Source organism: Plasmodium malariae (assembly GCF_900090045.1).
Source record: "Plasmodium malariae genome assembly, chromosome: 5".
Classification (NCBI taxonomy): Eukaryota; Apicomplexa; class Aconoidasida; order Haemosporida; family Plasmodiidae; genus Plasmodium; species Plasmodium malariae.
This window is the reverse complement of record NC_041779.1, coordinates 1105764-1120000: the sequence shown is the minus strand read 5'-3', so window position 1 is coordinate 1120000 and position 14237 is coordinate 1105764. Positions and strand designations below refer to the sequence as shown.

Genomic DNA, 14237 nt, shown 5'->3' with positions numbered 1-14237 from the left:
TTTTCATTTGTTTATTTTTTTTTAATGTTATATGCTTTCTTCCTTTTTTAGCATGTTGACATTTTTTAAGAGGTTTATTTTATTATTTTATATTTATTTTGCTTTTACTTTATCTTGCATTATTTTGCTTTTATTTTATCTTGCATTATTTTGCTTTTACTTTGGCATGCTTTATTTTGCTTTTGCTTTGGCATGCTTTATTTTGCTTTTGCTTTGGCATGCTCCATTTTGCTTTTACTCTATATTGCTTAGTTTTGCTTTATTTACTGTTTCTTTTTTTTTTTTTTTACATTTAAAAATCGTTATGAAAAGATTGTATATAATAGCAGCTTATAAATTTTTTTTTTTTTTTTTTTTTTTTTTTGTATTGCTAAGATTAAAAGAGTAATAATCATGTTAGGAGTCATACATTGGCTTTTTCATGAGTCATACGTAAATGATTATGTAAACTTATTTGCATGCATATATATACATATATATATACATATATATATATGAATACATTTGACCATCCATAGGTATTATATATATATGTCATATATATTCCGTACAACCGATCGAAATGAGAAACTGACTCGACTTAAGTTGAACACTGGTTGGAAGAGCATTTATTTTTTAATCTGCTCATGAGTATAGAACGAATATATACATATATTTGTACGTTAGTATATACGTATGCATATCATTATATACTTGCGAATGCCATTATATATGTATTAATGTATGCATTTATGTACGAGTGAGCCTATTAAAACGCGCATTATATATATGTAATTGCTTATATACATGTATGGAAGGAAGTACCTATGTATTAATGGCATAAACACAAATTTTTGTACGACTCATTAAATAACGTATATGTATTTTTGTATTTGTATTTCTTTAACGTATGATGCGATAAATTATTTTCAATAAAATGCAACTGCCTTAACGCACATTGTCAGTCAGTACACACATATAAAGGCAGGGCACACAAAGGGGTCTGCTTGCCTTTTTTTTTGTTTATTTATATATATACATATCTGTTTCGTTTTTGTGTACTTTTTCATATTTATTTTTATTTTCATTTTTATTTTCATTTTTATTTTCATTTTTATTTTTATTTTCATTTTTATTTTCATTTTTATTTTCATTTTCATTTTCGCTTCCGCTTTCGCTTTCTTTTTTTTTTTTTTTTTTTTTTTTTGCATTAGTGTGATATGTTAAAATGCACTGATATGACTAAATGAACGCAAGAAGGGTAAAGTATAAAAAGAGCAGAGGAGAAAAGGCAGAAAAAATAAAAATAAATAAACCATAAAATAAATAGTAAAATAAATAGCAAAATAAATATACAAATAAATTAACTAGTGAATAATTAAATATTTGCACGTTTTTGGCCTAATATGAAGTGGAAACGGAATATAGACAAGGTGGAAAACGAGCTTTTCAAAAGTGGAGCAAAGGAGGAGAGTTAACGGAGCACTTTATGCATAGCACTCGTTACATGTATATACTCCTGTATAGGTAGTATATATGCGCACGGTGTAGAGGTGTACCTTATCTACATAGCATGTACAACATATGCGGGATGAGCAGTATACATAGCTAATACAGCGCTTATGTATTGCAGTCCATTCCTCCGAGTACACGCAGACAAGCCCGCGCGCATACAGGAAAAATTAGAAAGAAGCCAAAAAATAAAGAAATAAAAAAAAATAGAAGGTATAGCAGTAACAGCAAAAAAGTAGCAAAAGGAACTAGAAGTGGAAGAACTAGAAGAACTAGAAGAAGTGGAAGAAGTGGAAGAAGTGGAAGAAGTGGAAGAAGTGGAAGAAGTGGAAGAAGTGGAAGAAGTGGAAGAAGTGGAAGAAGTGGAAGAAGTGGAAGAAGTGGAAGAAGTGGAAGAAGTGGAAGAAGTGGAAGAAGTGGAAGAAGTGGAAGAAGTGGAAGAAGTGGAAGAAGTGGAAGAAGTGGAAGAAGTGGAAGAAGTGGAAGAAGTGGAAGAAGTGGAAGAAGTGGAAGAAGTGGAAGAAGTGGAAGAAGTGGAAGAAGTGGAAGAAGTGGAAGAAGTGGAAGAACAAAACCCGAAAAACAACAGGTGCGGCTAAAAATGGCATTAACTCCTATTGTAGGTGTGACAGCGAAACTGCTGATTCAAATAAAGTTGATAAGATGGAAATATTTTAAAAGGTACACATGTACAAGTAAGGAAAAAAAAGGGAATGTTGAATACCCAGTGCTCTGGAAAGATTTATCATCAGAGACCATAAAAAAAGAAAAGAAGTTACTGCATATAAAAAAGGATGCGTTAAAGAGAAAGGACAACATAACATATGCTTCATATTTAGAAGATTCTGATGGATGTTTTAGTGTCTATCATGTTAGTAACAACATAAGCAATGGATTGTTGCATTATTGCACAAAGAGAATGATAAAAAAAGCGCTTAGCTATAATTGTCCAGCGGTAGGATGTTATAAAATTGATGAAGAAAAAAAGGGTAAAGAGGTTGCCGTTCCTGGGCAGAAAAGGTTAGTGAGTAGTGGTAAGGGAAGTGATAATAGAAGTAACAGTGCCAGTACTAGCGATAGTAGTAGCAATGGCAGTGGTGGGGAAGAGGGAGGAAACATGCCCCACAAAAAACAGACTGAAGAGTCCAAAATTGATGAAATATTGCGAGTTTTACAAAAATATGAACAGGACACAAATTATTTTAAATGTCTTTTTTTAATTAACTCCGTGATAATAATGCTGATAATAGGTCTTTGTTCATTTTATGTTCTCTTTTGTGAAGATAAGATTAATAAATATATTGTAACAACAATTGAAAAAGCTTTTGAAGAAATAAGGACATCACCTACTGTGCAATACAAAATGAATGATATTATAAACAATCTGTTAATAAGTATATTAGAGAATGAAAAAAATAAAATAGCTACAGCATCATTTTTTTTAGATATATTAAAAAGTTCACAATCAGATATGAGTACTATTGTTACAGATATTTTAGAAACAGAAAAAGTAAAAAGTAAACTAAGAGAAACGTTTTATGATTTGTCTTTTTATATATGTAATAATAAAGAAGTTCAGAAAGGTGTTTATCGTTTATTATATGAAGCCATTCATTTACCTGTCGCTATAAGTACATCTAAACAATGGTTGAACAACTTGTTTAGCTCAGTTAGTGTAACTCAACATGTAAGAAATGTAATATATAAAGAATTGTTTAAGAATGATGAAATGAGAGAACATTCTATTTTATTTATTCAAAACGTACTTTACAATACTTTGCAGAATAATAATACAAAAGAGCTAACGAAGTACTTTTTCTCTTCCATTTTTTCGGACCAACAATTCCAACATCAACTCGCAGGAAATTTTTGGAAAATTTTCAAAATGGCCTTGGCACCCAAGTGGATGAACTATTACGATGATTTGGGGGATACCATGGATAGAGAAAAGGGGTATAACGTGAATGGCGGTGGTATGGGTAGTGGTGGTGATGGAAACAGTACCGCAGCAGTGAAGAAGAAGAAGCTTGATCTAAATAAAAGACAACTGAGCACAATTAGTTGTGATATAAAGGAGGTTAACGAAGATTCTATACGAAAGACATATCATACAGAAGTAGAATTTCCAATGACGCAACACAAAAATGAAGAAAATGTTAGAGTTGAAGACACAAAGAGAATAGAGAGCGATGAAAAGGATTTGGAAAATCGGAAGCAGGCAAGTAATACTGGTATTAGTGATGATACTCTTTCCACGTACAATACTAACATAGAAAAAGAAATAAAGCACGTATTAGAACTATTTGAAAAGAAGAGTAATCCCCCCTCATGTATTACGAACGATATTATCGTTTGTGAAGGTCAACAGGAAAATGGGAGGAAAATTAGTGAAGAGGAAAAATTGGTATACGAGGGGGTAGCTAATGACGGAATTTATGAGGAACACAAAAAGGAGGAAGACGTAGAGGGAGACAATGAAGAAGATGAAAAAGAAAAAGAGCAAAAAGAGCAAAAAGAGCAAAAAGAGCAAAAAGAACAAAAAGAACAAAAAGAACAAAAAGAACAAAAAGAGCAAAAAGAACAAAAAGAACAAAAAGAACAAAAAGAACAAAAAGAGCAAAAAGAACAAAAAGAACAAAAAGAACAAAAAGAACAAAAAGAACAAAAAGAACAAAAAGAACAAAAAGAAGACACCAATTTAGGAAAGTCTTCATTGGGAAATGCCTCAAATGCCGCAAATACGTCAACGGAAAATACTTTATCAGTAAGTTCTTCTCCAGCTCCTTCGTCAAAAAAAAAAGATAAAGTATCCGAGGTGCATTACAACTTAACTGACAAGTTAAAATGTTCAATGTTTTTGCCAACAAATGTAAAAAGTGAGTGTTTTTATATTTTCCCTGTTTATAAAATTCAAAACTTTAAAGAAACAATTGGAAAATTCTCTTATTTTTATTTTATGAATATGTTCAGGAAAATTGACAACACATCATTATTAAGTAAGCGCGACCCAGAAATAAAATTGAATAGCAGTTCAAATAATGAGAGTGACCCAAATGATTTAAGCTGTTATTCCTTTGGAGAGAAAATAAAATTATTCATAGTTGATGTCTATTTGTTTTACTCTTATAAATATTACTTTTACTATTACTACGTAGACAAGTTGAAATTGGCATTTCAGAAAATGCGGAACGGCAGTTTCTTTTGACGTGTACATATGAAAAGAAGTGGGTTTATATATACATCTATGCACATATATATATAATTATTGTATGGGTGTTTTATATGTATATACGTACGTACAACGTATATGTGCACACATCTGTGTGTACTGTTTGCGCAATATGCCTTCCGAGCGTGTTTTATGTTTTGCGTATCATATGAACGCGCATATGCAGTACATGAAACATTTTTGCTTTTTTCCTCTTTGCCATACATAATTTGTTTTTTTTCCCATTCGTGAATACATATATCACTTGTGGAGCTATTTACAAAATGTTTGCTCTGCTCTTTTTTCCATTTTTTCCTTTTTCTGACAAATTTTTTTTTTTTTTTTTTTATGTTTTTGTAAACGCTGGTTTTTGGTGAATCAATAGCATGCAATCGCGCGCATGTAAATATATATATATATATATGTATATATGTATGTATGCATATATGTATGTATGCATATATGTATGTATGCATATATGTATGTATGCATATATGTATGTATGCATATATGTATGTATGTATATATGTATGTATATATGTATGTATATATGTATGTATATATGTATGTATATATGTATGTATATACCTACATATGTATCTTGCTCACATACTGATGGCTGTGCATAGGGACCGGCCCCTGGCCCCGCGCTCTACCTATTTTCCAATGCAAAAACTCTCAAGAATTTCGTTTAGAATTTGCTCACTTTTGAATTTTCCAATAATATGATTCAACGAGTGGACGGCTAGCTTGATTTCTTCCGCTATGATATCAAATGTAAGGAACCTTTTACTCTTTTTTATAAAGAGCAAATGGTTCAGTGCCTTTTGTAAATAAATTTTATGTCTTTCAAAGGGCAAGAAGGCAGGCTCGCTTTTGTTTGTGTCTATATTATTATTTCCTTCACCTTTATCTTCATCTTCGTCCTTATCTTTTTCCTTACCCCTCTGTTCTTTTTTTTTTTTTTTTTGTTCCCTTCCCGCACCAAAAGTTATCTCAGCCCTTCTCTTCACCAGCGTTTTGTTTAAACAGTATAGCAATTTGTCCACATTCACCCCCTTTTTGGACGAAATGAAAAAAATTTGTTTATGAAATTTTTTTAAAATATATTTGTGTAAGCATGTGATGAGTGTCCTCTTTACATCCCTTCTTATTGTCCTGAACATGTCAGAATTTTTCAAATCACATTTATTTATGCATAGAAAAAAATATGGAATTGTTCTTTCTCCATTTGTGTACACTATATGACCAAAATTTTTATTTAAAATTGAAATGGCATTTTTTAATTCTTCTGAATAGTTATTTATATTGAGCAAAATAAATGCACATGCACATTTTTTTAAATAGCTGATCGTTTTTTTAATGCCAATTCGTTCTAATATTTTGTGCTTATTACTGGTCATGCGTCCTTTGGTACTTTTATGTTGATCATCTGTTTCTCCCTTTTTTCTTTTTTTTATAACAACACCAGCTGAATCACAAAAATTATAGTAGTTTTCAGATATCTTAACATTCTTTTGTACAATGTCTATGGTTGTCCCTTTTATGTTTGTAACTATAGATATATTATTATTGCAAATAAAGTTCATTAAGGTACTCTTCCCTGCATTAACATTTCCGAATAGTAAGATGTCCACAGATTTTGTACTTAAATCTTCAACGTTATCTTTGTTTAAAATGCTTTTAATATTTATTATAACATCATTAACTTTTTCATTAATAAACTTACTTATATCCTTTTTTTCTTTTTCTAAACATATATGCTCTTCCTCAAAATCTATTTTGAATTGTGTGTAAACTAACAACTCCTTTATATTTCTTCTTAATTTTACGTAAACCTTCTTTGCATATCCAGTTAAATAATTTAGAGCTATTCTTTTTTGTACTCCTTGTGTACAAAATAATAGTTCACTCAGTCCTTCTACTTGTAAGAAATCCATTTTGTTGTTTTCAAATGCTCTTCGAGTAAATTCACCTTTTTTGCTTTCCCTTATTTTTATGAAATCATTAAAATCGTGTAAATTATCATACAACTCACTCTGTTGGTCATGTATCTTGTTATTTCTATCACTTCTGTAGTAACATCCTTCAGTACCTTCGTAAGAGTAGTAGTGGTCTCTTTCATCACGCACGATATTGTAAAATAACTCGTTTAAATTTTCTATCTCGTTCAGAATTTCCTTAATTATTAAGGGATTCCCATGGCAGTAAATCTCTACTACATCCTCGCCTGTGTATGAACTCGGTCCCTTAAAATAGCTGAACATGATTTGATCAATTATGTGATTGTCATTGTTGTACAGTTGTGCACAGTACATTTTTCGCACTTCTAAGTTTCTCTTTAATTTTATAATTTCCTTTAAGTTATATTCACTCTTTTTTTTTATATATACTTTATTTTTTATATTTACTTTATTTTTTATATTTATTTTATTTTCCCGATTTGTGCCATCATACACTGCGCAGTCCAATTTGTCTTCTTCCACATTTTTTACAAAATATAAGGGGCTATTCTTCGAATTTTTGTGTAATAATATTTCTAAAATTATTTTACTCAATGAACCCGAAATTCTTATTACAGCTATTGCGCTTAATGTCCTACCTGAGCTAAGAGCATATATTGTTTCTTTGTCGTCCAGGAGTTTATCTATGTACTCTCTTTTTAACTCGTCATCACTTACGTCATTCTCATCTTTACACACATTGGCCGTGAAATACAAGAAGCTTCTTCTTACTTTTTTCTCCTCTACGCACTGTGCGGTATTACTATAAAATAAAGGAAAAGTTTCTATTCGATCTTTGTCATTGCTTTTGCTATTCTTATTATATATTAAAACAAAATTGTTTTCCCTCTTTATACCCGTTCCTTCCCCTTTTTTTGTCAAAAGAGTTCTTCTTTTATAATTGTAAAAGCCTTTCACTGGAAAGTAAAAAAAAGCATTGTTACTGTTATTGTTGTTGATGTTATTGTTTTTTTTCTTTTCACTTTTGCAATTATGAAAAAAAAAGTATGACAAAGTAATATATTTTATGAGAAGGTAAAAAATTCTATTCATGAATTATGTATTTTCTAAGGAAAAAAAAAAAAAATAATACAAAAAGAAATAGAAATAGGAATAGAAATAGAAATAGAAATAGAAATAACCTTTTTTAACATAACATTATCTATTATATTTTTTTTTTTTATTAATTTTTTTTTTTCAATTTATTACAATTTGGTAGTATTCCAAATATTTAGTACATTTACTCGTTTTTACACCTTGGTGCTTTGTTGTCATTACATATGTTGAGGCTTCATAAAAATGGTGAAGAAACTAAAAATATAAAAAAAGGTCGAGTTAGCCAAAATAGCTAGAAAAAAAAAAAAAAAAAAAAAATATGAACAAGTCATAACGTTTTGCTGAACATTGTACATATATCTTGCAGAGTGTGCGCATCGTGAACAATTCCTCGTACAACGAAAAGGAGGAAGTTCACACGGTGAAAAAATGCCAAATGTTATGTACATATGAATGTACGTACGTATGAATGTACGTACGTATGAATGTACGTACGTATGTATATATATACATATGTGCATATTTCTACGTTCACCTTACTTTTTCCATTTGAACACCATGAAGCAGCTGGTAGGGACCTACATGGAGTGTACCGAGCCTGAGCTTGTTTCTAAGTTCAGCATATAACCATAAAATTTTCGTATGTGCACGTAACCGATACAGAACTTTGAGTGAGATGGCGCAATTCGATTATCCTCTTGTCCTTTCGGTGAAGTAGACATATTCGTGTCCACATATGAAATGTAAAAAAACAAAAAAAAAAAAAAAAGCAAAAACGGAAGCAAAAAAAAACAAAAAGATGCAAAAGGAAGCCAAAAATGCAAGCCCTTCCATTCGAATAAATCTGAACGGTATATGTCAAACGCGAACTGCGCATTTTTTACTTAAAGTCAAGAAACAAAAGAAAATTAAATTTTTCTGTTTGAATATTCAAGCATCCCCTTTGTGTTATCTCCCCTTTATCTATTAATTGTTGAAAGGTGCTATTTAATTTTTGTTCATAAGTTTTTCCACTAATATATTTTGATGTTAAGAATAATATGGATGAATCAGAAGAAATGTTAATTTTATCAGAATTATATTTTTCTCTAATCAGTTGGACCAGTTTATTTAAAGTATCAGTTTTCTTAAAAGTAAAATATACCCGTTTTTTATTGCACATGACACAATGCGGATTTTTGTAAATTTTGTAATAGTATAAATAGAAGCCCCTATCTCCTACGTAAAGAATATCACTATAATTATGTGTGTAACTGTGAATGCTTCCCAAACTGTTAGAGCTCCCCATCTCACTCATCAGAACAAAGTAGTACAGCTTACTTGTTATCAGTGAAGCTATTACCATAATCGTACTGACAATCGTTGGAATCGAATTTCTTACTACCTGTTCCGTTAAGGAATAGGAAACATCATCAATGTGAAAGTGACGTGCCCTTTTCTTTGCCTCTTCAAACACCCATATTATATGGTTTTCATTATTGACATCAAATTTCTCCTTTTTAATTTTTTCAAAGGAAATATTCATTACATATAAAATACAATCTTCGGGTGTTTTGGGTTTATTAATAATAGAACAGACTGGAAAGGTATCCTTAATATTATTACTACTGTAACTATAACTATTACTATTATTACTGTTATTACTATTAATAGCAGTAGTAATAGTAGACGTAGCAGTAGTAATAGTAGCCATAGCAGTAGTATTCACGTTTGCGTAATTTTCGACAGTGCACTGCAGACATGCAAAATTATTTCTCGTGTTGACGATTTTTATACTACCCTTAAATCCTTCTACACCTCCATCTATGTAAATAATTTCTTTTTTTTTTAAATTAAAAATTAAATTATTAATATACAACCTACTGCTTATATTATCTAAACAGCCAATAATAAAATCGAATTTTTCAAAAAAAGGGGCATCAAAAAATTCAATGTTTTTCTTATAGCTATGTATGAAAATATCTTTATATTTTTCATTTATTCTCTTACTTATTACATCCACTTTATATTCACCTATATCTTTATTTGTGAAGAATAGTTGTCTATGTAAATTACTTACTTCAATTGTGTCATAATCAATGATAGACATATTTTTTATGTTCATGTATATTAAATTTTTTATCACTTCATTACCTAAACCACCGCAACCCACAATTAACACATTTACCTTTTCAAATGCATTACACATTTTTTCCACCACAAAAAAAAAAATAATAAAATAAGCAATTGTTATATTCGCGTTAAACACTTTGAGTACTTATTGGAGTACTCAAATTGTTGATATTGAATATGATATATTGAATACGTCATTTGAATGACGTATCTTTTTTTTTTTTTTTTTTTTTTTTTACTTTTTTTTTTAAAAATATAAAAACATACCCTTTGCTTAAATTTTCACATAATCTGCACGCACGAAACTGCTGTGGATTATAACAGTTATTAAAAACATTTCAAAAATAGATTAGTAGCCTTATTTTTTCCTTTTATTTACCATCGCCATGGATTCAAGGATCTGACAATTAGGGATACTTAAAGGAAGTGAAGTTAGAATATTCATCTTCCACATATACACATATGTATGCATACAACATATATATGTATATATGTACGTTTTAATTTTTTTTTTTTTTTTTCCTTTTAAGGCACATGGTAAAAAAGGTTAAGGTATGAAATCCCTAAAAACGAAGCAAAAACATTTTCGTGAAAAATGAGGAATATGAGGGGAAAAGAAAATGATTCCTAATTTCCCATTTACTGCTGTTCAATTTTCAGCATTTACATTGTGAGCGGCTCTTTGCTTCGATATGATGATAAGTATATGTAATTTGGTGCCTTTTTAATTGTGCAATTTTTTTCTTATAAAAAAGGCTCATAAAAGTTAGAAGCGGCGTTATGACTAATCGGCGGAGGAGTAAAAATAGGTTTAGCATAGCACGAACGTGGTATTGCCTCCTTTTACTTTTCTCAATACAGTGTTCATATAATACATCAAAAAATATTACAACATGAAGTTGAAGCAATACTTTAGTAATTTATATACCCGCAATAAAATATTTCACCGATAAAGTTATGTACTAGTCAGGTGAGTTTCATCACTATAAGGAAAAACACACATTGGTTTAGGTATGTATATGAATACATAATTATGTACATATATACATGTACGTATATGTACGTTTGCACAATTTCCTTTTGAACACAGAATTATGGAAGAAATGCTCTACTGTGTGCCTATCTTTTTGGATTTACAAATTTTACAATTTTACTTTCTCTTTCGTATTATCTTTCCTCCTTTTCGTTTCTTTTTTTTTTTTTCCTTTCTTCTGCGTGCGTATTTACCGCAAGTGAAAAGCGGCAAGAAAAAATACTTAATTGAAAACAATTGTACATGTAAATATATAAATGCGTATTTATATATATATGTATATGTATATGTGCACACTAAAAATGGTTAGAAAAAAAAAAAAAAAAAAAAAAAAAAAAACAGCACCATTTATACAATACTATGTCAGGATTATATAATTTTTTTTTTTTTTTTTTTTTTGCCTGAACTGTTAATAAATATTCGCAGTATGCACACTTAAAGGAATAGCGGCACTAAGCAAATTGAAAATGTTTCAACGTGTTTAACGTATGCTTGTTATGCGTACATATATATGCACATATATATATATACACTAGCAAAAATGTAAATTTCTGCATATGTGTGTATCTAAATGTATATACACCCACACATATATATATAAAATTTTGGCTGACGCGTTTTGTGCCCTTTCGCAAGGGGGTTATAAGTCGAAAAAGTGTACATCCGTATAGTTGTTTTTGCTCATCACTTTTTGGTGCCCTCGTTACCCCTCTTATGTAAAATTGTCTGATCAATAATTGCACATATTTGCTCAAAAATGCCTTCTATAGATTTTTCCCCGTCGATATTTTTGCACACATGGAAAAATAAGGAAATAATTTTTTTCTCATTTTGCAAATATAAATCATATCTTTTATTAAATGTACTCTCGTTATCATCTGCTCTTCTTTTTAACCTCATCAAAATTTCATCATTTATATTTTTGTAATCTTCATTTTGAGACGTCAACAATAATTCCTCTTCTGTATGTAATTTAATGTTTTTCCTTTTTTTTTTAATTAATTCAATTATTTTTATGTTATAGTTAACATTTGTGATTGGATCTCTTATTCTGTTATTCACTCTTTCCAATAGACATTCTTTGCTAACGGACATGTTAATAAAATTTGTAATTTCAATATTATTTTTTTTAAATAATAAAGCTTGTTCATATGTCCTAGGAAACCCATTAATTATTATCCCTTCACATTCTTCTTCACCAAGGGTATACTTTTCCAGCTGTTTCAAAAAAATTCCTATGACTATGTCATCGGGAACGAACGAACCATCTGTAAAAGACTTTTGTATATATTCCAAATCTCTTTTTTCTTGCTCTGTTAATTCCTTTACACATTGATCAGAAGAAGAGGAATCTCTGATTCTTTCTTTACTATCTTTTAAATGTTCTTTTAACAATTCACTTATTGTAATTATTTTGAAATTATATTTTTTGGAAAGTAACCTACATTGAGTGTCTTTTCCTGACCCCGGTGCCCCATTCAGAATATATATTTTTTTTGTTCCCTTGCTTAACATTTTTGCGTTTACCATATTTTTACTCTGCAGTTATTCTACATGTGTCTAGTGTTGATGTAGGCGAGGGACATAAATGAATACATATGTGTGCAGCATATGGTATGTATATATATATGTATGTGTGTACACTTAAATATATATACATATATTTTTTTTTTTTCCTGGAGTACTTCATCAATACATGTGTGAATACGTATTCTTACGGAATAACATTATTTACTTTTCTTATTGACAAGGAATATTTTTTAAAAGAACCTAATTTCTCTTCATTTCCACATAAAAATGAATTGGACTCTCTTGACTCCTTTCCTAGTGGAATAAAATGTGCATTGGATTTTTTTTTTTTTTTTTTTTTTTTTTTGGTGTGGGTAAAGTGGGGAGGCGTATAATACTAATATCTACATTATTAAAATATATTTTTAAGAGTTTTCATTACATATATTTTATATCTTCTTTTTCTTAAAAATAGCACTTTTGTTTTTTAAAGAAATGTAAGTGTTTTGGTTTTCCTTTTCCATGAGCATTCGGTGTAACGATAAATTGTTTCACTGCATTTTCCCATTAGTATTTTCTAAATTTTTTTTTTTTTTCCTATATTACTTTTAACACATGGCGTTTACCGAAGCGTAAAATTCGAATGGATATATTCGTTTCTCTATACACTCGTTTTACTTTTCTATTCCTCAACTCAATTATTTTTCTTTTCGTTTGCTCTCTTTTATTCCTTTTCACTACTTTCTTTTTTTTTTTTTTTCTTTTAATTTTCCCCACGTTCGCTTTTATCACCATGTATCCTGCTTGAATAAGGAGAAATCATGATGTCACTTTGAAAAAAATATTTCACTACACACACCTTCATTGGATTAATGAAAAGAATATATAAAACATGCACAAAGGCAAGTGCAGTGGTATATATAAGGACAAAATGGTACCCTTTATTTTTTTCTTTTTTTTTTTTTTTTGACATTTTCCGTTATTCCCTTTTTGATTTCTTCATGACTAATCATTTTTTATTTCCCTTTTTAATTTTGCATCCTTTCATAGCATTACTTTTATGTAGTTTACTTTCGTTACGTTACATTACTTTTCTTTGTTTTTTTTTTTTTTTTTTCCTTTCATTGAAGGGTGTGTAACTGTTAGTGTCTGTCTTTTTTTTTTCAATTGAAAAAATAGGATTTCAAATTAAGACGACCCATACGAATTTGTAAAAGATATGTAATTTGATGGTGATACGTAGATCTGTTGTTAAAGTAAATGATGAAGCCCCTGCAAAATTATTGTGTTCATTATTTTCAATGAATAACCAGCTATTTAAATAAGTAAAATAAAATAAAGTAAAATAAAATAAAATAAAATAAATTCACTTCGGACAATTGTGCCAAGTAACTTCTTACCTAGGTGAAAGCATCCTTTAATTTTCAAAACAAAAATTTTCTTAATATGTGTCACAATGGTATGCTCGAAAAAAAACAAAAGAAAAACATAAATATAAATAAATAAATAAATAAATGAATGAACAATTGAGTGAATAAATAAGAAAAACAGAAGCACGTAAAACAAAGTATGTATAATTTAAGTTGAATAAAAGTGCATATCATGTGTTTAAAAATGAAAAAGGAAAAGACTTATAGACTTCCTTTTTTTATGTAACGAATTTCGTTTATTTAAAAATATTGAATTAAGGGTTGTGTTTCTTTACTTAAAAGGAAAGGTTTTAGCGGTTTGGATGTATAAGGTAGTCAGTTTTTTTTTTTTTTTTTTTTTTTTTTTATGCTCCATATTAACCGCTATTACCATTTTGCTCTACAACATTACAGCT

At 29.5% G+C, this 14237-nt stretch overlaps 4 protein-coding genes across 4 annotated transcripts; 1 reads left to right on the top strand and 3 right to left on the bottom strand.

Annotated features, from left to right (window-relative positions):
• Window positions 1-2092: 2092 nt before the first annotated feature.
• PmUG01_05032100 (conserved Plasmodium protein, unknown function) lies at window positions 2093-4696 on the top strand (the record flags this gene model as incomplete). The annotated part of the gene is made up of 1 exon (XM_029003530.1): window positions 2093-4696. One exon carries the CDS (start codon window positions 2093-2095, stop codon window positions 4694-4696), a length of 2604 nt encoding a protein of 867 aa, XP_028860467.1.
• A 659-nt stretch (window positions 4697-5355) lies between these two features.
• Window positions 5356-7755, bottom strand: PmUG01_05032000 (GTPase, putative; the record flags this gene model as incomplete). Its single annotated transcript, XM_029003529.1, has 1 exon — window positions 5356-7755. The coding sequence occupies one exon, from the start codon at window positions 7753-7755 to the stop codon at window positions 5356-5358; it is 2400 nt and encodes a 799-aa protein (XP_028860466.1).
• An 883-nt stretch (window positions 7756-8638) lies between these two features.
• PmUG01_05031900 (NEDD8-activating enzyme E1 catalytic subunit, putative) lies at window positions 8639-9946 on the bottom strand (the record flags this gene model as incomplete). Its single annotated transcript, XM_029003528.1, has 1 exon — window positions 8639-9946. The coding sequence occupies one exon, from the start codon at window positions 9944-9946 to the stop codon at window positions 8639-8641; it is 1308 nt and encodes a 435-aa protein (XP_028860465.1).
• Window positions 9947-11587: 1641 nt separating this feature from the next.
• On the bottom strand, window positions 11588-12418 carry AK2 (adenylate kinase 2, putative; the record flags this gene model as incomplete). Its single annotated transcript, XM_029003527.1, has 1 exon — window positions 11588-12418. One exon carries the CDS (start codon window positions 12416-12418, stop codon window positions 11588-11590), a length of 831 nt encoding a protein of 276 aa, XP_028860464.1.
• Between the last annotated feature and the right edge of the window lie 1819 nt (window positions 12419-14237).